The sequence below is a fragment of the Oxyura jamaicensis genome, chromosome 2 (assembly GCF_011077185.1).
Source record: "Oxyura jamaicensis isolate SHBP4307 breed ruddy duck chromosome 2, BPBGC_Ojam_1.0, whole genome shotgun sequence".
NCBI lineage: Eukaryota > Metazoa > Chordata > Aves > Anseriformes > Anatidae > Oxyura > Oxyura jamaicensis.
The window spans coordinates 32,105,641-32,131,068 of record NC_048894.1 but is presented as its reverse complement, the minus strand read 5'-3'; the positions used below and the strand labels follow the sequence as shown (position 1 = coordinate 32,131,068).

General features: G+C 34.3%; 1 protein-coding gene across 13 annotated transcripts in view; it reads right to left on the bottom strand.

The window, feature by feature from the left end:
• The window catches only part of HDAC9 (histone deacetylase 9), a 489,684-nt gene that overhangs the window by 52,751 nt on the left and 411,505 nt on the right, over window positions 1-25,428 (bottom strand). For all 13 annotated transcript variants that reach the window (XM_035316621.1, XM_035316620.1, XM_035316616.1 and 10 more), the window contains one exon: window positions 12,352-12,470. In XM_035316621.1, the coding sequence (XP_035172512.1) occupies window positions 12,352-12,470 (119 nt within the window). The remainder of the gene's footprint in view (window positions 1-12,351; window positions 12,471-25,428) is intronic.

The following is a 25,428-nucleotide window of genomic DNA, read 5'->3' as shown; positions in this document are numbered from 1 at the left end:
CCTTTCCTTTCCTTTCCTTTCCTTTCCTTTCCTTTCCTTTTCTTTTCTTTTTTCTTCTCTTCTCTTCTCTTCTCTTCTCTTCTCTTCTCTTCTCTTCTCTTCTCTTCTCTTCTCTTCTCTTCTCTTCTCTTCTCTTCTCTTCTCTTTTCTCTTCTTTTCTTTTCTTTTTCCTTTCTTTTCTTTTCTACATTTCCCAACTTTACTATGTCTGTGATAAAGTACTAAATTTGATCAGGCAGATCTAATTTCCCGTTCTTTTTTAAAAGGACTACATAAAAACTTATCTTCATTAAGTGCCACTGGGAGTCCAGAACCACATAACTAATCAGAGAATTCAGTAGCTTCATGTCCATGTGATGCCTCAGGTTCAAAGGGGACAAAGGCTTTTTTTCTTTTTTTCTTTTTTTCTTTTTTTTTTTTTCACTCAAGCAATTATAATGACACAGACCTCCTTACGTGTTTTTTAAAGTAATCTTCTATATTCACCATCAATAACCTAAGCCATTATAAAATAGCAGTGCCAAAACAAATTTGCAATATTATTTGGAAAAAAAAATAAATAAAAAATGATGCTGATGCTCAGTGGATGAAAACATTTTAGATCTAATACTTTTTTCCATATCCCTTCAAGATCTTGGCTTAGTAATTCTGTTCAACTTTTGTGACCTCTAAGTTTTGCCTCAAAAGGTATGCTGGGAAATTCCCAGAAGTGAGCACTGTGTGTGGGAATGTATACACCCAAAAAGGGTCAAACGAAAAAATTATACAGGTCAGTACATATGTACTGTCTTTATTTATTCTCTACAAAGCTACAGTTGATGCAGTTGACACCACTAGAAAAATAAAATTATTTTCACAAGGTCATATAAACATCACAATTTATTTGATAACTCCTTTGATGTAGCATATCTGCTAATTAAATTACAAGTTTTGGAATAACATCTTATCACTTGATCAATAGATTTTATTTACTCTTTTTCCCAGGGCTTGATGAAGGATTAAGAAGTTTTTTTATTTGAGTGTTTGTCTGAATGAAAATTCCTTATAACTTGTTCATGTTAGCTTCTGAAGTTTCAATAATACTACATTTAGCTTTATCAGTTCTACTTTTGTGCTAAGATGCCTTGAAAGAGTAAGGATAGAGATGCTACTGTTCTAAAGCTGTTTACAGCAGATTCCTGCTAAATTTATTTAGTATACAGAGCAGTCATGTTCAAACACGATTTCAAGGCAAAGCTGTTCCTCCAGTCTAGAAAGTATGAAAGTGATTCCTTACTTGGAGTGAACCATAAGTTTCAACTGAAAATTAAAGCAGACTACATTCTACTATTTAGAAATAAAATAGATAAAAATAATAATTGGATTTTATTTGCTAAAATTCAGTATCTTTTTTTTTTTTTTAGAAATAAAAATCTACCAGAAACAAAATATATTAATGCTCATTTTTTCCAAAGTTTTTGTACAAATTATCCAATTTTTGACAAAAAGAAATAGCTATGCTTTTGGGTTTCATTAAAAAATATCAGAAAGGAATTAATATGATAATTTTCTATTTAAAATATATTCATAACATATTATTTCTTTTTTCTTTTTTTAAAAAAAATGAGCATTTATTTTGGTAGCATAAAAATATTCTGAAAAAAAAAAAAAAGGTATTCTTCACAAACCTTGAGCATTGCTTAAAAAGAAGAAAAAGATGCAGAAGAACATACACAATATGCTTAAACTCCAATGATAAATTAAAACTTAAATTAGGAGGCAATATATGCAAGTGCTCACCTTTTCTTACAGCCCAATAACTGAATTAATCTCTGATAGAGGTAATCACATAAGGAAAATAAGTTTGAACTCAGTACTTTTAAAACACTGGAATTTTACTGGAATTTTACATTCATCACTATGGGCCACAGTTTGTGTGGTTTTGTTGTTGTGTTTGTTTGTTTGTTTGTTTGTTTGTTTGTTTTTTGAGAGATTGTTAATCCATTTTAAGTAGGTAAAAAGCAGATTTAGAGACTAGCTCTCACAACCAAAGTACACCTAATTGGATGCATTGTCAGATAATGACAAAAACAAACAAACAAACAAACAAACAAAAAACCTGTGGTCACAATATAATTAGAGAACCAGTCTTTTTTTTTTACAAAACAGAATCTAATGAAAAGAGATAAAAAGGCTGTGGATCAAACAAAATAGAAATATTTAATTCATGCTAAGAATTACTACCATAAACAGAAAACAGGAAGTAACTGATTTTTGATTAAATAACAATATTTGTTGTTCTGGATACATACTTAGTTTAGTTTCTTCTTACAAACTTACAAAAGTGGGCCAGAGATCCGTCCCTTGATCCAATTTACTGTGTGTGAATCATAATCAATGATAGGGGAAAAAAAGGATTCTGAAATAAATAATTTACTGCTAAATGTATTTGAAATGGACTTACAGCAGAAATATTTCTTTTTCATTCTAAGTTAAGTTAATTCTACAAAACTTCAGGAAGTACCTAAATGATTTAAATAAGAGATTTTTCATTTGCATATGCATTTGAATATTTTTTAGCTTGTACTTTTGTACCCTATTTATACTTACAATGCAAGATCTGTAAACATTAACTATTTTAGTAACTCTTAATCAGGTTGGTGGAGTGGTCAAAATTAGTGTTTTTTTAATGTACCAATGTTGGCAACTAGCAGCATTTTGTTATAGATTTCATTGTACTAAGTGTTTGCATTAAAGAATCAGGAGATTGCAATGGAATCTCAGTGTTCACTTGATAAAGAAAACGCTGTCAGGAAAAGCTTAAAAATATGAAGGAACTGTATCCTAAGAGGTCCACAACTTCAGATCAGTGAAGAATTGCTGGTGCTGATATCAGTCAGGCCCGAGTGTACTTGATACTGTGATACTGTGAAAAAGATGAGTTTGCAGACCAAAAAAAACAGATGGCCCCTTATCACCCCATGGGGCTAAACACACAAGAGCAAACTTCAGAGACGCCTTACCTTTACCCTGTCTGTCCCTATCAGGAGAGACTGTTATATTAAGGGTTATTGCCTCTCTAGCCCTCCCTGTGATTAGCTTTTGAAGTCCATGGCCAAGAGGCCAGTGTGAGAATATCACCCTAGATAAGAGGTGTTTGCTCTGTGAAATATTCAAGACAGGAATCCATGGACCTCATGATAGTTCAGCAGGGAACCACAAACTCAAGCTAATATCTTCTAATCCCCTGTTGGTTTGAGAACTACCCACCATAAAAAGCATAACTGGCTGTTTATTTGTGCAGGCAAGAGATAACATCTTAAAGTTACAGTCTGCCTTAAGTAGTAGGGATGTGAAGCCCAAAGAAATGAACCATCCAAGCTCATAATCAAAATTGTGTGTGCTCCCTTCTTCTCTGCCTAATGAGATGTAAACATTTTGGCTGGTGTCTCTTTTGAAAGATATTAATCAAATATATTGGTTAGAAATCACAAAGGATAGTCCGGTCTGAAAATTACATGTCTTCTTTTATGGCATTCTGAAGCTGTGAACAATATGTTAAAAATTTTCCCATGGCGCAACCAAGTAAATACTTGTGGCGCATTTCTATTTATTACAGAGAATAGTTAAATTCTAAGACATAAATCATGCTCTCCTACTAAAGCTTTACAAATTCCCAAAGACAAGCCTAATTCCCAATGCAACGATGCTATAAAAGATCAGACACTTTGTTATGGAGAAATCCACATTTGGAGATGTCTTTCAACAATTTTCTCTTAGGACCCAATCCTGTGAAAAGCACACGCAAGTTGCTGAACACTGTGTCAAGCTCCATTAGTTTCAAAATGGCCCTAAAATCTTATATTTAATTTGCTGTATTTAAATTGTAACTTAACAAGTTTAATACCGCCTAAGCAAAATAAATAAAAAATAAATAAAAATAACAACAACAACAACAATTCCTTTTTCCTTTTCTTTCTTCTATTAAATTACAACCTTTCCTTTTTCATAAGGAAAAAGATTTAATAAGTATAAATTTCAAAACTGAGAAAAGGTGACACCAATTTTACCTGTTTAAAACTCCTCATATCAGTGATTGCCACTAGCCAGTGTCACTACTGTAACATGAAAGAAAAAAATAGCAATAGGTAACTGAAGAGATAAGGGAAGATGACTGAAAGGGAAAAATAATTCCTAATGGTTGTGTAGATGCTCTTTTTTTTTTTTTTTTTTTTTTTTTCCATTGTAATCTATCCTCCACCCTGTCCCCAGTAACTGCCCTAAATCAAGGAACTGGCACCTGATGCATTCTGCAGATGGATCAGCACTGTATATCTGGAGCATAGTATACAGGTGTTTTTTCACTTGCATTAGTTAGTTAACTAGCTAGCAGACACATCTTCTATTTGTGGGGCAGGAGTGGGAATGGAAAATAGAAATGTCTACTGGCTGATTTACAGAAAGAAAGGCTAAATGAAAGAGCAGGGCAAATCAGGACTTATTAATATTTCTAATTGCTCTCAGTTACTGCTTAGGCAGTCCCTTCTGGAAGGCACACTAGTTAACAGATAACGACTGAAAACACTGAGCAATAACAGAATAAGTGCTTAAACTTGTGAATCCTACAGATTGCTCTGTTCATTTAGAGATGAGTGCCCAAAATCTAAAGCTGATTTCTCTGGCTGCAGCAAATGAGGTTACATGTTCACTGATCCAATTTTGTTTCTTTTGCTTGAAATTCACACTTCAATGTGTTTACTTGATGGCATGTGAGGACAGATTCTTCAATCCAATGTTAAAATTGTCCATTCAGCATTTTCATATTTTTTCTGTATTTTTTTCAAGCATTAATACCTTCTTCAAATGGAAATCTACCAAATAAAAAGTCTTACCCTCTTATGTCTTTACCTTTCCCTTTATTATTGTATGTCCCAGAGAGGAGACTAATTTTATATAATGAATTCTCATCTCTGCTCAATTTCTACAGAAGCTATTTTGTTTTCCTCCTCACAGAGCAGGATTCCTGGAATTTTCTAAATTTCATATTTATCAATGTAAATGTAGTATTAATTTCAATAACGTACCTAAAACTGGAGTTACCAGCAAAGTATTCTGTGAAATTGGAAGTGCAAGGTTAAATTTTAGGAGCACAAATGAAAGAGTAAATGCAACATAAACTGACTCACGATGCTGGGCAACACAGTGGCCACGCCCAAGCCATATGAAATGCTATGCCAACCAATGTTATGGGGTAGGAGGAAAAAAAAAGTCAAAATTATTTGCTTCTTCCTCTAAAATCCAATGAAAATACTCATGACTGAGGGTATGTCACCAATTAACTTGCCATATATTTTGGTGCCATTGTATTGTAGCAAGTAGTCATTCAGTTAGCATTCAAGAAGACACCCTAGAAAAAAAATCCATATTTGCTTTCCAAAGTGAGCAACTGGAAAGCTAGCTTGATGCTATGTCTTCCTGCTGTCAGTCACTGGGTATCCTGTAGTTTCCAAGAGGTAAAAGAAGAAAAATAAACATTTCTGATACTAATTAAGAGAATCCACCATGAAAAACTTTATGAATGATCATTGCTCTACCTCCACCTCCAAAGCTTTTAGCTAAGAGTTAACAACTCAAAATCTATCTTGCTGGTTAAGTATCTTATCATCTCCAGTACTGCAAAGATAATTTTGTTAACCAAAATCAAATCTCTGAACCCAGAAGAATTCCGATGAGAAGACAGCTATGGCAATTGAGTTAATTTAACATCTTTCTGCCACCAAAATGTATCTTACCATATCTCACCCCTCCTCAACTGTCTCTGTCTCCCTTCCACTAATTCTAACACCGGTCCTTCCATAAGCTGATTAAATTTGATAGTCTGACAGAAATCCATTCACTTGTTTGGTTGATTAGGTTTTCTGATGGGTTGATGAGTTAATTTTTCATGTATTTACAGAGAAATATGACAAGAACCAGAGCCTGTACAAGGCAAGTAATGAACAATGTCTACTGGATCTGCACTCTGAAGTAGTTAGTGACAGACTTTCCAAGACCATAGATTCTTATGCTGATGGTTGAGTCAAAAAGACTTCTCTTGTGAAGAGAAGAAATTAGAGATGGCATCATGAAAACCTGCAATGCTATTTTTAGAGACCTGAGCTGTGTTTAAACAGCTACCAAATCAAAACTACTATTCTGTTTAGTCAGCTGTCAATTTGCATGGACTCTTTTTTTTTTTTTTTCCCAACCTTCCTTTAACAACACTTATATATTACATTAGCCTAGTTATACCAGTCAGGATTCTTTTTCAGAGAATCAAGTGTCAGGAAACCCTTTCATACTAGAGGTTTGAAAATCAGAAGAGTGTGCAGTCCCTCCCCAAAGACTTTATAGTTACCCTATCCTAAACAACTGACAGTCAATTCAAGGTACTGTGCAGAAGACAGTCATAAAATTATTAGGGGATTGATTTAGAAATTAAATGCTCCCAAGATATATATATATCCTGCAGTACTTGAAATACTCTGATTAGCCACACAGAATATTTTAGAAATAGTGAGTCTGACACACAGGAAAGCTTTGTTCATAGCGGAAGTACTAAGCTTAGACCCAGATCATTTCTACATTTGAATTCAGTGATGTGCAGTTCTAGCATTTTCCTTTGGTTTGTTTCTAACATATACACTATACACCAAATGTAGCAGGAAACTGAAAAGATTCCACATTCCAATGTACAGTGCAATTGTGAAGACTCAAGAAAACATCGGTCATTGAAGATAAATTTCATAAAGTGACTTTTATTCAGGCTTCAGGGCAAAGCAGAAACCAACAGCATAGATACCCGTATTTAATCTGGTTGCTATTACTTATACTCTGAGAAGCACCAGTTCATGCCATGAGAAGAAATTCCTCGAAATAAGACTTATAGTCTGCATGCAATTCAGCAGCCCTTTTTACACATTAATTTCTACTACTTAAGGTGACATATTTCCTTTTGATGTTTAGAGCATTAATTATTTCCTCTGCTGTCATTAATCAGACAGATTGTGTTATGTTAACAATGAAGTCCTCTAAGCCCTACCTGCTGAGGGCTCACAAGGAGTTAAACCGTTCATAGCTTTAGCATTGTTTTAATTGGTCCCACTAGAACAGAGTGTATCACAGCATAATGTGGCTTTTGATAAATTAAAGGAGTTATTGCAATTTGCTTAAATAAAATATTTAAAAGTTGCAAATCAGCTTAGTTAATTATATTCTGGATGCTGGATCAACTTTGCATCATGAACTTGGTGTCATAATAGACAGGTATGATTTACTTTTTAAATTACTGCAGTGTATCTTTTCCTACTGCTAATTGCTGATCTTATTTTACACTCTGGTGTCAAATAGCATCTTTGGAATAAGAGAGTAAAACAACAGGAAAACTCCAGTAAATCATTATAGCCCTTAACAAATGCAGAGCTTCAAGAAGATAACTACCCTGAAAAAATCTTAAGTATTGGCTGACATTTCTCTGCTTAGTTTATTTTGTTATGGAATGGTTGCCATTTAATGAGCAGTTGTGTACAATATTTACTTGAACAGCAAAATTTTATCAGCAACTTTAATGCAGGCGTTATTCTAAGGGTTGCTCTATAAAATAAAGAGAAAGTACTTCACCTCAGGATAATGTTACAGGGAGAACTTCTACAGTCAGCAGGGCTAAATTTAAAAGCAGTGCTCTTTCAGGATCTAACAACTTGCAAATTTATGATCAGACACAGCAGCTCTTTTTCAGACCAGTACACTTCGCAGAATTCAAATGGCTTAATAATACAGTACATTTTAGCAGAGGCTGTAAAAATTAGCAATAAAATAAAACGTATAATATATCAGATGTTCCACCTAAGCATCAGAAGGACAAGATGGAAGAGTAGATTCTTTAAGAATCTCCTTACTATTCTAAATATAAAACCTCTTTATTGTCTTTATTTATTTGCCCATTATTTTTCTTATATTTTATCGTCAATACAATTTTTACTGTACCAGAACAAAAAGTAGATTTTATGCAGCTACATTTTTACAATATGTAATATATTGTGTTGATATTTTATCTGTTACTTTATTAAAAATAATACTATAATATACTATAAATAATAAAAAGGAAATATTAGGTTAGTTAGGAACTAAGGCCTGTTTTCCTCTTAGCTGATCACAGCTTACAGTAAAATTAAAGAACTTTTATAGTCCTGGATCTAAACAAAGGGATTCCAAAGACATCAATCTGGATATGAGAGCTGAGCATGAGAGAGCTCCTGCTGCTGCACCTTCACCGCACTGCTTGGGGAATCAGTGTAACCATGCAACATGGAGGCAGCTGTGGTACCAAAGGTGGACATGACAACAACAAACCTTTTCCCCCATGATTTTGGTTGAGTCAGGGGTAACAAAGTAAAATCTGACATAAGCTGCTTAAATATCCCTGATGATGTGAGCCAGGCCCTATCAGAAGTTAGAGAAGTTCCTGACCAGGAACTATCATTCACTTTGCTTTGACACCTATTACTGTACAAGACCTTGGGCTAGGAGGACCAGCCATGTGCCTTGCTTTCTTTGCTTTGCTTGTGCAGTCATAATAGCCCTAAGGACATGAGCAAGGTGGAGTTTGTTAGTGGAGATAATATCTTTATCAGAAAAAAAAAAAAAAAAAGGTATATTTGGAAAATGCCACCAGTCATCTCAAATCTTTGAAGTCCATTTTGTTCTTAACAGATTATAAAGTCCATTACTACATTTATGCACATAGACTGAGTATATGTTTCAAGTTGTGTATGTATAAATATGTACATATTAGGTACAAATATGTACAAAAGATATACAAATGCCTTTTGAAATGACAATGTTTTGTTGAGCAAAATGTTTGGAATAAAGGATAAAAAAGAGACAATCCAATGTGCCTGCAAAATCCTCAAAGATGGAGTTGAAACAAGTGTTTTATTTTATGCTTATTCTCAGTTCTACATTGCACCAAAATCTTGTCTGGGTAAAAGTTAATTAAATATTTGTTTTTTTTAGTGAATACCTTTTTCCTCAAAAAATCAACAAAAAAGAAGGAATTAAAAAGGCAGCTGGAGAAAAAGATTTACTTGGGCAAAGTGATAAAGTGATTTGAAAAGCGTGGAAAGTGAAAGAGAAGAAAGATTCAAACATCCCCCCCCCCCGCCCCCCAACCTTTTTAAAAACATTTTTTTTTTTTTTTTTTTTCCCAGTGGAAAAAGACCTTTAGTGATTTAGTTGCTTAATGGGACTAGAGATAAATTAGGCAAGTGAGATATATTCTATATTCTAGCTCTGCTATTATCATTTGTCTCACTTGGCTTTTTTCCATACTACTCTCTACTAGACAATCTGAGGGTCATATCACTGCAAGAAATCTTGACTTGCACATCAGACCCATTCATTAAAATAATCTGTAAAAATATGTAGGAATATTTTTTTTGCATATGTTTTTATTTAGCAGTCAGAAATGGCAACTGCTTAGTAAATCAGATTGTACATCTATACAGAGAGAAAATTAAAAGTGGTTGAGAACTTTTTATAATTTACACGTCTCAAAATGAGTAGATTTAGTAGATCATTTTTTTTTTCTTTTTTCAGTTGCCTGCTATATTGTTACTCCAACGCTTCAGTTGGTCTAATATATTATCTTCATCCAATGGCTTTTTGTTACTTTGAAATGCTGATTGGTCAATACTTTTTTTTTTTTTTTAATCTTTTTTTTTTTTTAATCTGTTACTGTACTCTGAAGGGAAGATCAAATCTTCTTATCAAGAATATTGTGTCTCTCTATCTTTAGTAGTGTAAGGTTATTAACTAAGGATTTAACTTCTCTCCTTTGATATCAATCTCTTCTTAATTTGTATCTGTAAAGTTTATATCAGGCCATCACAAGTCAGAAAATCCAGTGTATTAAGTGTATAGATAAAAACTAGTTTAAGGCTAAAGATTTTATAAAGAAAGAATATTTACAGGTGAAACTTTACAGTTACTTCTTCTGGCATAATTTATAATTGCTACAAACCAATTATTCGAAAAAAAATCATTAATATCTATTTGTAGAGTTTAATAAGAATGTTTCTCTTTGGACTTTAAATGATATATTTTTTATAGACTGTTCATTTTTCAACATACCGCATATAGTATGTTATGTTCTAAAAAGGTATGGTGGAATGTGGAGAATTTTGTTTGGGAGAAATAATAAATTCCTTTGGCTCTGTACAAAAGGCTTTATTCATCCCTCAGGTGCATGATCATTATCTAGGTCTATCTTGGCGTTTCCTTTAATTTAAACAAGAGCCACCTACTGTAAATCACTTTTTTTTTCTCACACACATGTGTAACTTATGGATGTGCCTCATATTAAAAATGTACTGTGATCTGTGATTTCAGTGTCTAAAAGTTGTGAAGAGTTCATTAATTCATTCATGAATGAAAATTAGCTTTGATTCCAATATCAAACACTTTTTCTTTGTTGTTGGGTGAAATTCAGTCTATTCTGAGAGGAAAATATGAATCTTATTGCAATTGATATGAAAGTTGTTGAAGCTGCTATGCCAGAATATCCTGTGTGCAGGTATCGTGTATGCCGGAGTATCAAGCTGGAGCATCATGGATGCTTAAGGGACATTTAGCGTGCATTTTCAGCAGTTATATCCAGATAATTATCCATGCTTCTCTAAAAAATAACTCCTTTGTATCACTTGGAAGCTCATCTGCCTACCACTTATGCTCATGAAATGGTGCCTCTGACCAGAAACCATACTTAAGAAAAATAAATTAATAAATCATGAGTAAACCTTTTTCAAAGGGCTTTTTCACACACACTTTGCTAAAACTTAGAATGGACTCATAAGTCATACTCAAACATTCATACAGGACACTACAACCCTTTCTTCTCTAATGTAGACACTGCATTAAGCTTAAAAACTTCAAAATCTCAATACATCTTACATGCAGTCAAAGGCATGTTCCCTTTCCAACCCAGCTGTGTGAGTATCACAGAATCACAGAATAGTCTAGGTTGGAAGAGACCTCCAAGATCTAACCCCCTGTGACCTAACACTAACAAGTCCTCCACTAAACCATATCCCTAAGCTCTACATATAGACATCTTTTAAAGACCTCCAGGGATGGTGACTCAACCACTTCCCTGGGCAGCCTATTCCAGTGACTAATGATGTTCAAGAGGCCCTTGCACTGCCTTCTGCATACTCAATTTCCACAGCATGCCACTATAAAGAGTCAGTCTAGCTCTTCACCTATCCTTTTGTGTTTGATATTCAAGAGAACCTGTACATTGTTTAGTTTAAATGAAAAAAAAAAAAAAAAAAAAGAAAAAAAAAAAAGTATCTTCCTTGCTCCTCTTAAGGTGAATACCAACTTCAGTGACCTCACCTGTAACAAAAGGCAGAGGGACTGATGGACAAATTCCCTCTGAGCTGAGGTACATTTGTGCAGCATGTTAAATGCCTTTAAATCTCATTGACTTTTCCAGGCTTTTCCCAAGGAATTTGTGATTAGCAAGGGGGATCAATATTTAATAACTAATCAAATGTTAATATGGTATTTCTTGAGATATACTGAAAAAAATATGTACACTGAAGAAAATTATTCACAGCACTGAATTAGGAAATCATTCTGCGTTGCCTCATGGAAGTTGATTGATATATAGCAATGTATCTGTACAGAGCATTATTACATTACTCACCCATGCTTAATGTCTCAGGTTCAGGATCATTTTGGCTACAGTATTCAGTAAGAGCTAGTGACTCTGGAGTGCTAGATATGAGACATGTCAGACAGAACTGTCTTTCAGAAAGTACTAAAACCCTGCCTTGAACACACTTTTTGGAGGACTGAAATGGACATCCAAACATTGAGACCCAACAGAGTAGTCTTTTAGAAAACTTTGGCCTTCATGAACATTGATGTAATTCAGGATTAATGCCATCAAGCTGAAAAAATTACAATAACAAAACAGCAATATGAGATTGGATTTAGGTCGCCAATACTTAAGATCTCCAATATATATTTAAAGAGAAATAACTTACTCCAGCATTTGGAAAATGGGGTCTATTGAAAAGCATGAAACCTCTAAAATGTTATTTGAATGCCAGAAAAATAACACTTTAAAAAGCTGAGACAAAAATGCCAAAAGGAACAGAAAGGAGTGAGCCAGAAATGCTAACATGTTCATTTCCACTCAGTCCCTGCCCTCTGTTACACATCTGTAATCTCACAAAATAGAACTATGGATGTAACATGGACTTCGGATAAGGTTTCCAAAGAGAAGAAGTACTGATGCAGAAATGTGCACCTTGTGACTGTACCTACATTTTGCTGTGACTTTATACCCGCCCAGTGGAGAGTCGTGGCCTTCCACGGCATCAAATCCCGCTGATACCAAGACAATCTCTGGATCAAACTCATTGGCCGCTGGCATGATCACAGTCCTGTAAAGTGAAAAAGAAAAGCAAACAAACAATTGGTTAAAAATTAAAAGAACTACAAGTTGCCAGTCTCAAGTATCCACAACACAACAAGGGTTTTGTACATCAAAAACATATTTTCTTTTAATTAAGCCAATCTTCATCGTGATTGTGGCAATCCAAAACCAAATGAAGTCTGAAGAAAAAATATTATTTTTTTCTTTAGTCATTCTTTTTTCTTTTCTACGATCTGGGGGTGGGGCGGGTGGGGGGTGGGGGAGAAGGCAGGTACATGTGAAAGCCTCTAACATTACACACACATCTGTGCCTGTTTTCTCCTGCTGCCTATAAAAAGCTGACTCTTCCAGGGAAGTGACTAATGGTTTACAGAGAGCACTCAAAGCCTGAGTGGAAACCCGGACTGCTCCAGTTAGTGCGAACTTGGTGTAAATTTGAACTATAAATTTCTTTTGGGAAAATGTTTGCTTTCCAATGTGTTTTTTTTTTTTCTTTTTTTTTTTTTCTTTTTTTTCTTTTCTTTTCTTTCTTAACATTTTTAAATGTTTGTCGAGGTGGGGGGTGACTCTAGCAAAGGAAAAACATGAAATTCCCTTAATCAAATCCAGACTATGTTGTCAAGCCTTTCCAAGGTCAAGCATAACAGGAATGTGACAACCACAAACCAGTGACAGCAACCCCTGCTGGTGTCAGGAAGATAATTCAGCTCCTCACAGTCACAAAGATTCCACTTTTTTAACCCCTTCTTTGACAAACTTCAGTAGGGATTCACTTTGTTTTAGTCGAAGGAGAGAATAAAACCTTATGTTCCATATTCACGGATGTCCTCGTTGAGGCTGACTACCCGAAGGGAAGGCATAAGGAAAGCTTTTGCACCTAGTGTGACAGATGCTGAACCTGTAACATCTGTGTTAATTCAGGGGGATATCACTAGCATTAAAGGACAAATATACTAATAAATTCTCTAATTGAAATGTGTTAAACCAAGGAAAACACAGTCAGTCTACGCAGCTCAAAATCTATAGGTCAATTCTGCATATGCATTGTACTATGTGTTTATTTAACATAATATTTATTTATTTAATCAATTTAGGCTAAAAGTATCAAGTTTTTGTCGAAAAATAAGGTTTTCTGTGAAAAAAAAAACCAACATATTGATAACAAACTATTAGCTATTCTTTGTTTTTGTTTTCAGTGTTTCTTTGATCTATATTTTAAGAACTTTATTTTGTTCTGATTTCATCAGTTATTTTTGATATTAGGAAGGTGGTTGTTTTACTCATTAGAGAAAACAATTCACACTAAGTAAAAATTTCTTACAAGTTATTCAGCATTTCAATGTATATAATTTTATATTAGAAAATAAATGATAGAGGCAATTTCATATTTTTGATAGTTTAAGTGACATTGGACCAAGAATGTCTACAGACAAAATGGCATAATTTGTAACATGTTCCCTTTTTAACATGTCATCAGTAGGCCTGTACTGAAGTGTGGATTCCAGTAGCAAGCATTGCAGTTCAGGAAGGATCTTGCCCAATCTGAGAGAACAACAGAGAAGAAAAAAAAATAAAAATGTGACCTAAGTGGAAAAATAATACAATTATTTGACTCATGGAACAGAGAGTAACTGTGATAAAAGTCCACAAATATGTAAGTGGCTGTTGCAAAAGGAAAGAACCTGCTCTGCATTTATAGCATGGATCAGACCTGAAGTAATTGCAGCAGGAAAGCTTTATTTCAGGCACTGGAAAAAAACTTTTAAATGGTAAAGGTAGATAATCATTTAAATAAACTGTTCAAGAAAATTGAAAAGTCTTGATCTCTTTAAAGTTTTTAATAACAGGTAAAATAAATATCCACCATGCTTGCTGCAGGCTCAAGCTGATATGGCCTTGAGGCAGGAGACCTCTCTTCTAGGTCTTTTTTTCTATATTTCTATGATGTATAACTATATAACACACACAGATGTACTATACTATATAACATTCACAGATGAATAATTACATTAGACACTACACTGACTAAACATTTCTGCAGGTTAACCTCCCCATAGTTAGGGAACAATATCAGGAAAAAGATCTCCTATGCAACCACGTCTTATCTTTCTTATGTACATACCTTCTGATACTCTAATTATACGTTCACTGTCTGAAGCAACACATACTTCCCAAACTCCCCCAAGTCTGCAACACATGTGGCAAGAATCCTGATTACTGATGAGGACTGTGGCTGATATGCAATCTTGATCTGTCCCCATAGCACCATATATCTTATGCACTGAAAGAAGGAGGGATCCTGCGGAGAACCCTCCCTATCTGCAGCCACTTGAGCTTTTGCCCTCCTCCTCTCCATTCACATTTCCTCAAATTTAAGTCAGGCTCTGTTTTTTTCTTCTTAATGTCAAAAAAATTGGCAGCACCATAGGTGCAGCATAGACAATGCTCAGGGGTGTCAGAGAATGGAGCATGTTCAGAACTAACAGCATCTTTAGAAACTCAAGTTGCACTAGGAAAGCTTACCAAGCTCAAGCAGATTGAGATTTTTGAGACCTGAATAATTTGGAATATTGGGAAAATCTACAACATATCTACCACATTTTAAGGCCTTGCTCCAAAGTACGACTATATCAGAACATTTTTTAATAACTTTGGCAAAACAAAGCATTCGACCCTTAATCTCATTTTTAGAAGCTGCAAAAATAGTTTAGCCACAGTTTCTTCATTATTATTATTTTTCAAATAGATATATCTGATAAGGAAATGGTCAGCCACACTGTCAATATTAGCAAAATTATTAAATGCCGAAAGCCAGGTCTTTCACACAATGCATCAGGCATAACTATTAATGATTATCTTTAACAGTAGCAAACAGTAAATAGTCGCATATGGCTAAATCCATACAGAAGGGCTTTACAGGGATCTCAACTAAAGGAAGGAGAAGGTTATAAGGATAAAAACAAGCGGTGGCATTCAGAATTCATTGTTCTGTTACTGTTTACCTTAACTTATGCAACTAAATTAAGACCTAAGGGGATTTTTTTTCTGAAAATAAAATAAAATAAAATCTTTTAAAAATCTACACAGAAGTGTAGAATCCTGTGGCAATAAATTTCACCAGAAATATTACACCCTACTTTTGATATAATACTATCTCACAAATTATGACAAAAATTTACAGCTGCTATTTGCATATAATATACTAAAAGAGCTAATCTCTGTGCCCACAAGACCCATGTCCTTGCTTGTCTCTCTTTTATCCTCCACATAGTGAGGGACGTAGAATGTCAAAGTCCATCCAGCTTATATTGCTCTTCTTGATTTAATAATAAAAAGAAACTCTAAGCACTTTCTTTAAAAATACGGTATGAAAAATGGAATCTGTTTACTAGAGTAGCAAGCTTGACTCTTCAACTAAAACATCTCAGGATATTTGTGGTCCTTCACACAGCAACCAAGCCAGCTATTTGGCCTTTGAAAAAGACAACAGCTCTAAGTCTCTCAATTGCAGAGAGGATCATAGCATTTTGTTTTGTACTTCATGTAGACCTCTCTAACCTTTGTCAAGGACTCCTTTGTGGCACAAAACACACATGTAAATTCATTCACAAATGCAACAGATCTTTTCCTGTCTCACAAAGTGCTATGAGAAATCAGTAGTATAGATAAATCTTTAAATATGGGCTAAATGTCACCAGGACAAAAATAAAACCTTTTGGCATTTGCCACCTTTCAAGCTTCAGCCTCATCATTACCCCTGAATATCTGTCCATAGAAAACCATTTTGAGGTAGGCAGCTGTAAAGAAAGCCTACACAAAGCACTAGACTCATCCCTTTTCTTAACCTCAAAGCAACACAAAGCTCGTGTCTCCCTCATACATATACTTCTACTTCAGGAGATTAAGAATGGTTGAACAGCTCCTAACACTTCTCTGCCTCCTAGGAGTAGAGTAGCATCAGACCCTGTATCTTGTTCCTTTTCCATCTCATGTACACTCTGGAGGGTTTTGCAAGGTGTGCAAAAGAGATATCCATCAACTGCCTTCTCAGGAGCTCAATAACCACAGCACTTCCCTTCTGAATTGCTTAAGAACAGAATCCTCTGAATCAGATCATAACAGAAAATATGTTTTAAAAAAATAAAAAATCTGGCATACAACTAGCATTGGTCATACACTAATAGATATTCATGTTAACCTTCCCAAATTCCTCAGACCAACCCTATGCTCAGAAGTCAGACTGCAGCTGGTGGGATTTGTTACGGTGTGAAGGGTCAAAACTCATCAGAAATCATTTGCAAGGGTAGATAGCCAGCCTGCACTCAGACGTAGGTAAGAACAGTTATTATCTTACCCACAGCAGGGGTAAGAAACATGATTTGGCTTCTGGCCATAGGTCACCAGACAGGTACAGACTGGGGACTGGCAGGCTGTCAGCTTCCTGCTTGAAACCAGTTAGGCTGCAGGGCTTAGCAGCAAACAGAAGCTAAAGCTAGGATCCTTCTCCAGTGAGGTGAGAGTAGCTTCTGTCAGAAAATAAGTGAATTTTATTCTTCCACTATGACTCACCCTCTCCTCTACTCCCTTCTCCAAAGGAAATAAAGCACATAAAAGAGATATTTGTTTTCTGTGATCCTGAATCATATAGAAGCATAAATATTTGGTATACTATATTCACCTAATGACGACAGCAGAGTTACAGGGACACCTTGCCTAGCTGACTGTTTCTTTCTTTTCTGTCACATTTTCATTAAGAAACATGTCAGATCCTGAAAGCTTGAGCAGCTGGATCACAGGAGTTATTTATCTATGCTAAACTTTGCAGTTAGAATGCATCTGTGGGCTTCAGCCCAAGGTATTTCAGGTCCTCCTTTAAGTCTCATGGTATTGAGAACAGAGCATGTATCTGGGAAGCTGAAAAGATTCCTTTCTATCCCACTAAGGAGATTTCCCCGGAGAATTAATATGTTCCATTTGGGTATGCCGCTGTCTGCAGAGAAGCCAAGGGATGGCTTCCAGTTGGGTGTAGTCCTAGAGAAAACATCAAGCATGTGATCCTCCCCTCCCCACCAATCTGAACATCAGATGCAAGACATTAAAGAGATTCTACCAAGGGACTCTGTTTACTTGATTTTGTTCCTTTTATTCTTCCATTCTATTTTTGTACATTTACAGCACATGGTTAAGATGCTCCCAAACATTTGTTCTCCCAGAAGAGACTGTGGAGAAGTACCCAACCCAAAAATCATTTTGCAAGTAACATCATACAGAGCTGGAAATCTCCAAAGAAAATTAAGCTAATGCAAATAGCTACAATTCTTTTGCTGTGTTGGTAATTTAAAAAGGAAACAAGCAGGAAAACCAGCCCAGGAAAGTAATTTATGTAACTGAGAAAGAAAATCCACAGTGGTCTAAAACTGCAGATTGGAATAGCTTAATAACATAAATTATTTGCTCTTTCCCTAAAATCCTCCAGTGTTTTCATCCAGTGATCTCAAAGTAGTTTCAGAACATTAATAAGTAGAAAGGCCCAAATATTCAACTGGTATAAATCAGTATAGCTGTTTCTGATTTCACAGTGCTCTAACACAAGCATTTCTTGTACCCACTTTACAGATGAATCAGCTAAAACTAAGAGCTGGTAGAAGATGAATAAATTACTTAGCAGTCCTTGGAAAAACCTAGAAAGAAAATGCAAAACACTCTAGGTTAACTACTTTAACTACTAGAAAACACTATAAAAGCACTCTTGTTTATCCAGTTATAACAGACCTATAGTTTGCAAGAAATATATATATATATACATAATACAATGCATTGTTACTATTAGAGTGGGGGTTTTGCCACCAAATAGAGACCCAGTCTCATCTGAAATAAATAAATAAATAAATAAATAAATAAATAAATAGGTTTATGTGGAGTTTCTCAGTTTCGTATCCTGCAAATAAAATATTGCTCCAATCACTGTGTTGTCCTACCTTAAAATTACACAAGTTTAAGTATGCTGTTGAATGCACCTTGATCTGAGTAGGTCAGAAAGAATTTAAAAGATTACCCTGATAGATATGTGAATTTTATGGCATCTATTATTTTTATGTGTTGTTTGCACATATGTTTTAATGTAGCACAATATCTAGTAATGTCTATCCTCACAGAAATCTACACTGTATTTCTGTACAACTTTTGGAGATTTTTTTTCTTCATCTGTAATATTAATTGAGTTTGTACTCCTGTGTCTCCCTAAAATTCTGTCTTACCTTCTGGTAAGATGGGTATAGACATTTCTTTATACCCATCCTAATGTCAGCCCAAGTTCACCAAGACCAAACCTGAGAACTTGCCCCAAAAAATCCTTTCTGTCATCTTTTTTTTTGTCCTAGACTTATCCTCCAAAGTATGCCTAACTCCCGCAGACTTTATCTGTAGTAGTTCCTAAGCTATACCTTTTATATGTTTTTTATCTTTATAGGCTTTTTTTACATCTCTTCTTTTACCCTTATAGGCTTTTTTTTATACATTTTTTAATATTTTATTTCTTCTATACTTTTTATAAGCACTGTCAATATTCTTGTTGTAACTATTATTTTAGTTACCTTATTTGATCTCTGGAGGTATAAAATATCTTTTTTCATTTATACTTAAAGGGGAAAAAGGTAATCACATCTTGACTACTGTAAGTCATGATCATTTCAGATTTCATGATTTATGATTCATGATTTATGCATGATGCTAAATTTAAGCACATGCCAAAGTGTTTAAAAGGTTAAGGTCTTCCGGAGATGCCCCATGTTAGTAATTTCAAGTGATACAATTGTAGGAATATCTAAGTGACACCGAATGAAAAAGTTTTGAAGCACCATGAACTTTATTTTTGGCTATTGAAGACATTTTCAGAGTCTAAGACTACTATTTGTTGGTTCCTTTTTAAAAAATTATTTTGGCATCGTGCATGCAAGTCTTCTAAATTCTATCACAACAGGAATTGCAACATTTTAAACACTCAAAAAGCATAAGAAATAGTCTACAATATTTACTGATACTTCCATTTATTATTATTACTTAGAAAGGTGGTTTCAATTTAATTATATGGACTCTTCTACATTTAATCTCCAGTACACCTCAGTCAAAGTCCTTGAACTAATACAGATAGAACACAAATAAGAAAAAGTTAATAAACATGAAAAGCATGAGAAAGATTACTTTATGGCTTGGGAAATTCACTTAAAAATTAATAGCATTATCAAATAAAATTATCAAACTTCTAGAGACATGGGCAAATGCAGATATATACACACATTGCACAATTACATCCACATTCAGAACTGAATTAAATCCAAACTTTAGTGGTATTATGTGAAAGGAGTGGTTAAAAATTGAGGTAGGTTTGCTCAAAGTCTATATGTCTAAGTCCCCCTCAAATTGTTAAACATTTAAAGGAAGAGGCTTCCTTGGAAGGATCAAATCTTCCAGCTGTCTAGTATGCAAATATAGAATGTTATATAGACATATAGGCCAAAACAGCACATGCAGGATATCTCCTAAGTGTGACTAAGTGACTAAGAAGTCAGTGACTAACTGACTAAGAAAATCTGCATTTTCTATTAAATGTTCCTCTGTCTATTTAGCATCTTATTTGTGGAAGCTTTTGCAGTATGAAAGAAAAATTTGCTATCTTTTTACTTTTTATTTATTTTCTGGATCTCAAACAAACCTAGTTGGTACCATGCCATCTTGTGCAACATAAACAAAACTTATGTACCAAGTTCCAGCTGGTGGCTAAAGGACTGATGTGGTTTCCAAGAGCTATACAACAAGATGACAAATAAGAAGGAGGAAATATAAGTTTAGTTCAAAAAGATAAAGCTTCAATATATAGCAAAGAATGACTTAAAATAGTATCACCAATACTGAGAAAGAAAAATGCAGGAAGTATTGGATCCCACCATTTTAATTCAATCTTTTTCCTATTAAAGCCATTCTAACAGGTAAGAGAAATGATGATAACACATGTATATCCACTACCAAATTTTACCCTCAAGCAATATTTAAGGCATGACATAACATGTTCTATCAGAAAAAAATCAGTTTGGTGTCCTTTAGTTGTTAGTAGTGTATTCTATGGGAATAATAATAATAATAAAAGTAAATCTTTGGAAGTTTTTCTGTAAAGACATTAGTCACATTTGATGGTATTTTAAGATTTCTGTTTTAAAATTTAGATGGCTGGATTGCTGCAACGCATAGCCTAGAAACATTTCTATCAAGTCTGAGTACAGTACAGTACATGCCCTTTGCTGTAACAAAATAACTTTAATTTTGCCTTTCTTCAAAGTCATTTATTTCAACAGTACCTTATTACAAAAGTCATTGGACTTAAAACTTTAACATAATACTACTAGAACAGTTAATTGTTCCCAATAAATCCTATTACATAGCAAAATGATTGTTACTAAGAAGACAAAAATTTTAAAATAACTGAAATAGCTAAATACAGACATAAAATTTTGCCACCAATGCATAGGATTGGTAGAGTTAACAAAATGATTCATAACATGATGTCCTCTCTGAATAATTAAGTATGCCTACAAAAAGGAAATTACTTTGAGCATATCTTTTAGAGTAGCTGACACCTTTAAATTCCTTAGCCAGCTAAGAACAGTACAAGAGAAAGGATAGTGTAGGACTTTTTGCCTACACTCCACAAGAATGGTGAAAATGGGGAAAAGGGAAAGGATGGTGTTCTGAATAAATTAAAAAGAGACGTGAGCCTTTGTGCATCTGAGATGAGGGCTCTGGAGTATTCAGCTTGTCTCTAGGTCTAAAATCTACACTCCTCATTTAATAAAACCATTCAGAAAAACTTCCCAGTTTTGGCATATGGAATATGGTCTGGCAATCAGCACAAATAAAGAAATTCTATCGAAAATTTACTATACTACTGATCATACTACAGCTCAGTTTGCAGTGTTAACAATGCATTTATGCTACCACTACAGTGATTGGTAGAGAAGTTTAAAAGACTTTTCAGTTCCTGGAAAAGTGGGGAGATGTGGGGAGGAATAGAGGGTAAGTCTTACACAAAATGCCTGGGGAGATGTAATGGAGGGGTGATATTTTTTTTCATGGGAGCAATAGGCTGAGTTAGTAGATACAGAAATACCCTGGAAAAAAATACTTTTACCACATTTTTTTCTAAATTTCTGGGAACTGCAGTTTGCCCAGAAAGGGATTATTCGTATTCATATTCATATTCATATTATTCATCAAGGTCACAGCCATTTGCAAAAGCATATTTTCTTTTTTGCATGCTGGATTCATCAGCATGGTTGTGAATACAAAGCACATGAAGGTTTTTTTTGTTTGTTTTGTTTTGTTTTGTTTTTCTCAAAGGTCTCTACATATTCTCTCTTGCAAATGCTTTCTCTCCTTGTCTTGTATTTCTTTCCATATAGTCACTACTACTTTTTAAAGGTATTTTCTGTGCATGTGGTTTTCTGTCTTCTATCATTAAATAGAAATTTTACATTTCTGGATTGCCACTATTATTTTATTATATATTATATATTATATATTTTATATATATATATATATTATTTTATTATATATTATATTGTCACTATTGAATTAATGATATTCAGAAAATACCTCATATGGTTAATCTGTTTTTTTAGATCTTCAGAGGTATTCTTTCAGACATATACAGACATATGTCACTTCCTCTTGGTTTTTCCTGATGAACAACAGACACTCGTAGAAAAGAAACATATGGACATTTTCTTACACCCAAACCAAATTAGGAAGCATCTCTGGTCTAAAGCAGAAAGATAGTGATGTTACAGGCAGCAACAGCATCAAACTCTTCTGTATTGGTAAATACATGCCTATTTGTCTCATGCTTACAAGAACTTTGTCATTGGAATTGAGACCATGCTAGTCCATCCCCTTATTCTAGTCTGCATTTAAACAGACCAGCTGGACTTCATTCTGACAGCCAAAAACACAGCATCCCTTATACACCAAGATTCTATATAATACAGAATCATCTTCTCACTTTACCTAAGATGAAGGCCAGTTAATGGAACCCATACTGATACAATTTTAACAGGGGAAATATTTACAGGTAATGTGAGGTAACCTAGAAAAGCACTTTTCTATCCCTCCCCCTCTCCCTCTCCCCACCCCCTCCCAACACACACTGCAAAATTCTAAGAAAAGAAGAAAGAAGGCATTTGTGGGAGCCACTAAAGCAGTAATCGCTGTGTACCACACAGTGTTAGAAACTGTAACTTTTTCTTATGCAGTTTCAGCTACTGTTTGGTTAGAAATATGATCTGCTGTTGGCTTTGGATAGTTGGGAGGGATACTGTCCCTCTTACATTACCTTATCCCTCTCTTCTCATATTAACTTTTGCTCAACAAAATAACAGAAATATGACAGACTCCAAAGACAGAGAAAATTAGATATCAGTGCTTACATATTAACTGAATTGAATGTGATTAGAAAGACTCAACTGACAAAGAATAGTACCTGTCCATGTTCATGGAGTAACATCAGATGGGCTGATATTATAAAATATAAAATACTCTCCTGCAAGAAAATTACACCAGTAATGTGAAATGGAGAGTGAAGTCAAAGAAAGGAGGTAACTAAGGCTTAGGGAAATATAAAGCCCAATACAACATGCTGAGAACAACAGGAATTTTGTTTCTGATTTCAGTAGAATGAAAAAAAAAATCTATATATACTGAAAATCAAAAGGAAGTTTCTTTGTTTTTGTTTTTGTTTTTTTTTGACATGGGAAAGAACTTTAAATATTTAGGAATCAATGACATAAACAGGAAGTCTAATAAAATATGAAAGTAGCAAAGGATTATACAATCTCTGAAACAGAAATTGAGATAGTTAAGAAATACAGTGCCAGCTTCAGAGAAACTTAAAAAAAAAAAAAAAAAAAAAAAAAAGACCAATAAAAAGTTTTTCTTAAGCACACCTGGAAGGAGGAAAGAAACATACACAAACAAAACAAACAAACAAACAAAAAATAAACAAAGGCACTGAAAAATAAAAGTTGAAGATATTACCACAGAATTCAGGAATATCTCAGGAATACCCTAACTCCTGTGTAAATGTTTCACAGCTTTATTATTATTATTATTATTTATTATTATTATTATTAATTTTTTTAGCAAGGAATGAATAGTGAATAGCAAAGCACTTGAAATCTCACCTCAAGAAACAAAACATGGAAGTGCTGATATACTACAATGTGATTTAATATTTTACTTAAGCTTCCATTGACTGCAGGGAGCCAACACTTCTATTAGATTTTATCTGATATCTGCAAAAGAAGTGTGGTAGGCCTTGTGGTCCTAGATCAATCATACCTCTTTCAGTGGTGCACATGGAAGAAGGCTTTTATTTGTGCAAGGCAATTTACAGCAGAAAGGCAAGTCAACTCACCCTGAGATAGTCATATTGATACAATGCTAATCCATTTGCCAATACAATCACTTACACCAACCCTTCATGTTGCCAGGACCCCTGAGGAAGGTCAGAGGAAAAATCAAGATGAAGTCTGGGATTTGGGAAGAGCATCTAAAAATTATATTTTGATGTATCTGAATTTGCTTTTCCCCCATGAACTTATGTCTCTGGATTTCTGCTACAAAACTGAATTGCTCACACCTCTTTTAATCATTTTTGGATCCTATTTGCAGTGATAAATTGGATAGTCTCCTCAACAGCATGAAACAGAAAAGACTTTTTATACCATATGTTACAGTAATAAAACAGAAAGCTGTTTCCCATTATTGGCTGGTCCATCCTCATGTAGTCAGTTGCCTTGGAAACTGAGATTGATTGTAATTTCAAGAAAATATAAGAATGAACTGAATCACATAGTTCCCTATTTCAATGTCTGTCTCAATTTACAATGTTGAAACTAGTAACAAAAACATCCCTAACCATGGTTTCCACTTCTAGAGTTATTTTTGTTGCACTTATCTCTCAGAGTGACAGTCAAAATAATATATCTGAGGTTGGATACATCACAAAATAACAGTGAAGTTTCAGAAAATATTGTAATAAATGCAAGTCAAAAGTACATTCAAATATACTTCATTAAAAAAAAAAAAAAAAAAAAAAGTACTTTTTCCAGATTTAATATCTGGATCACACAGTATCTAGCTATCATATAATTTAAATTTTACATTGTGTCCAAAAACTTGAACTTTTCTCAAAGCCAAGATATATTTGATAAAACATTCATTTTCCAAGTATTCCACATCCCCCTTAGAAGTTCATAATCCCTTATCTCCAAAGAATTGAACTTTAATTAGCTTTAATGTCCTTACTGCAAAAAAAAAGGAGTTACCACTCACTTATGAAATCCTTTTATCATTTTAAATTCTTTATATAAAATTACCAAAAGTGCTTGTAAACTGTGCAAATGACTAGTTCAAAAGCAGCATTTTTCCTGCTGTTATCTTTGGATTACCAACAGTCCCCAAAACTCTGCAAAGATCTTTTTGCTGCTTGAGTTCTTCACTTGCAGTTGCCAACCTTTATTTAAAAACAAGGAATTTTACACCAGCTGAGAAATTTGGCACTCACTTCCCATCTACTCTTTGTTAAAATTACTCTTCCAACATAAAATTGCCAAACCTGTCACAGGGAGTTGTGCAATTACAGTAAATAGGAGGAAGTTTTTATCATTGCTAATACATGGGAGGTGATCCAACAGATTTTTAAGTTGTGGCTCCTTCAAGAAAGGTTAGAAGACTCCTGGCACATAAACAAAAAGAAATTGTCAGCCCTTCAGCATGAACTGCTAGGGAAAAAATTACTTACTAAAATTTGTAATCTTTATATAGTCTTTCTGTAAGATAGCTCAGGAAAGGAAAGGAAAGGAAAGGAAAGGAAAGGAAAGGAAAGGAAAGGAAAGGAAAGGAAAGGAAAGGAAAGG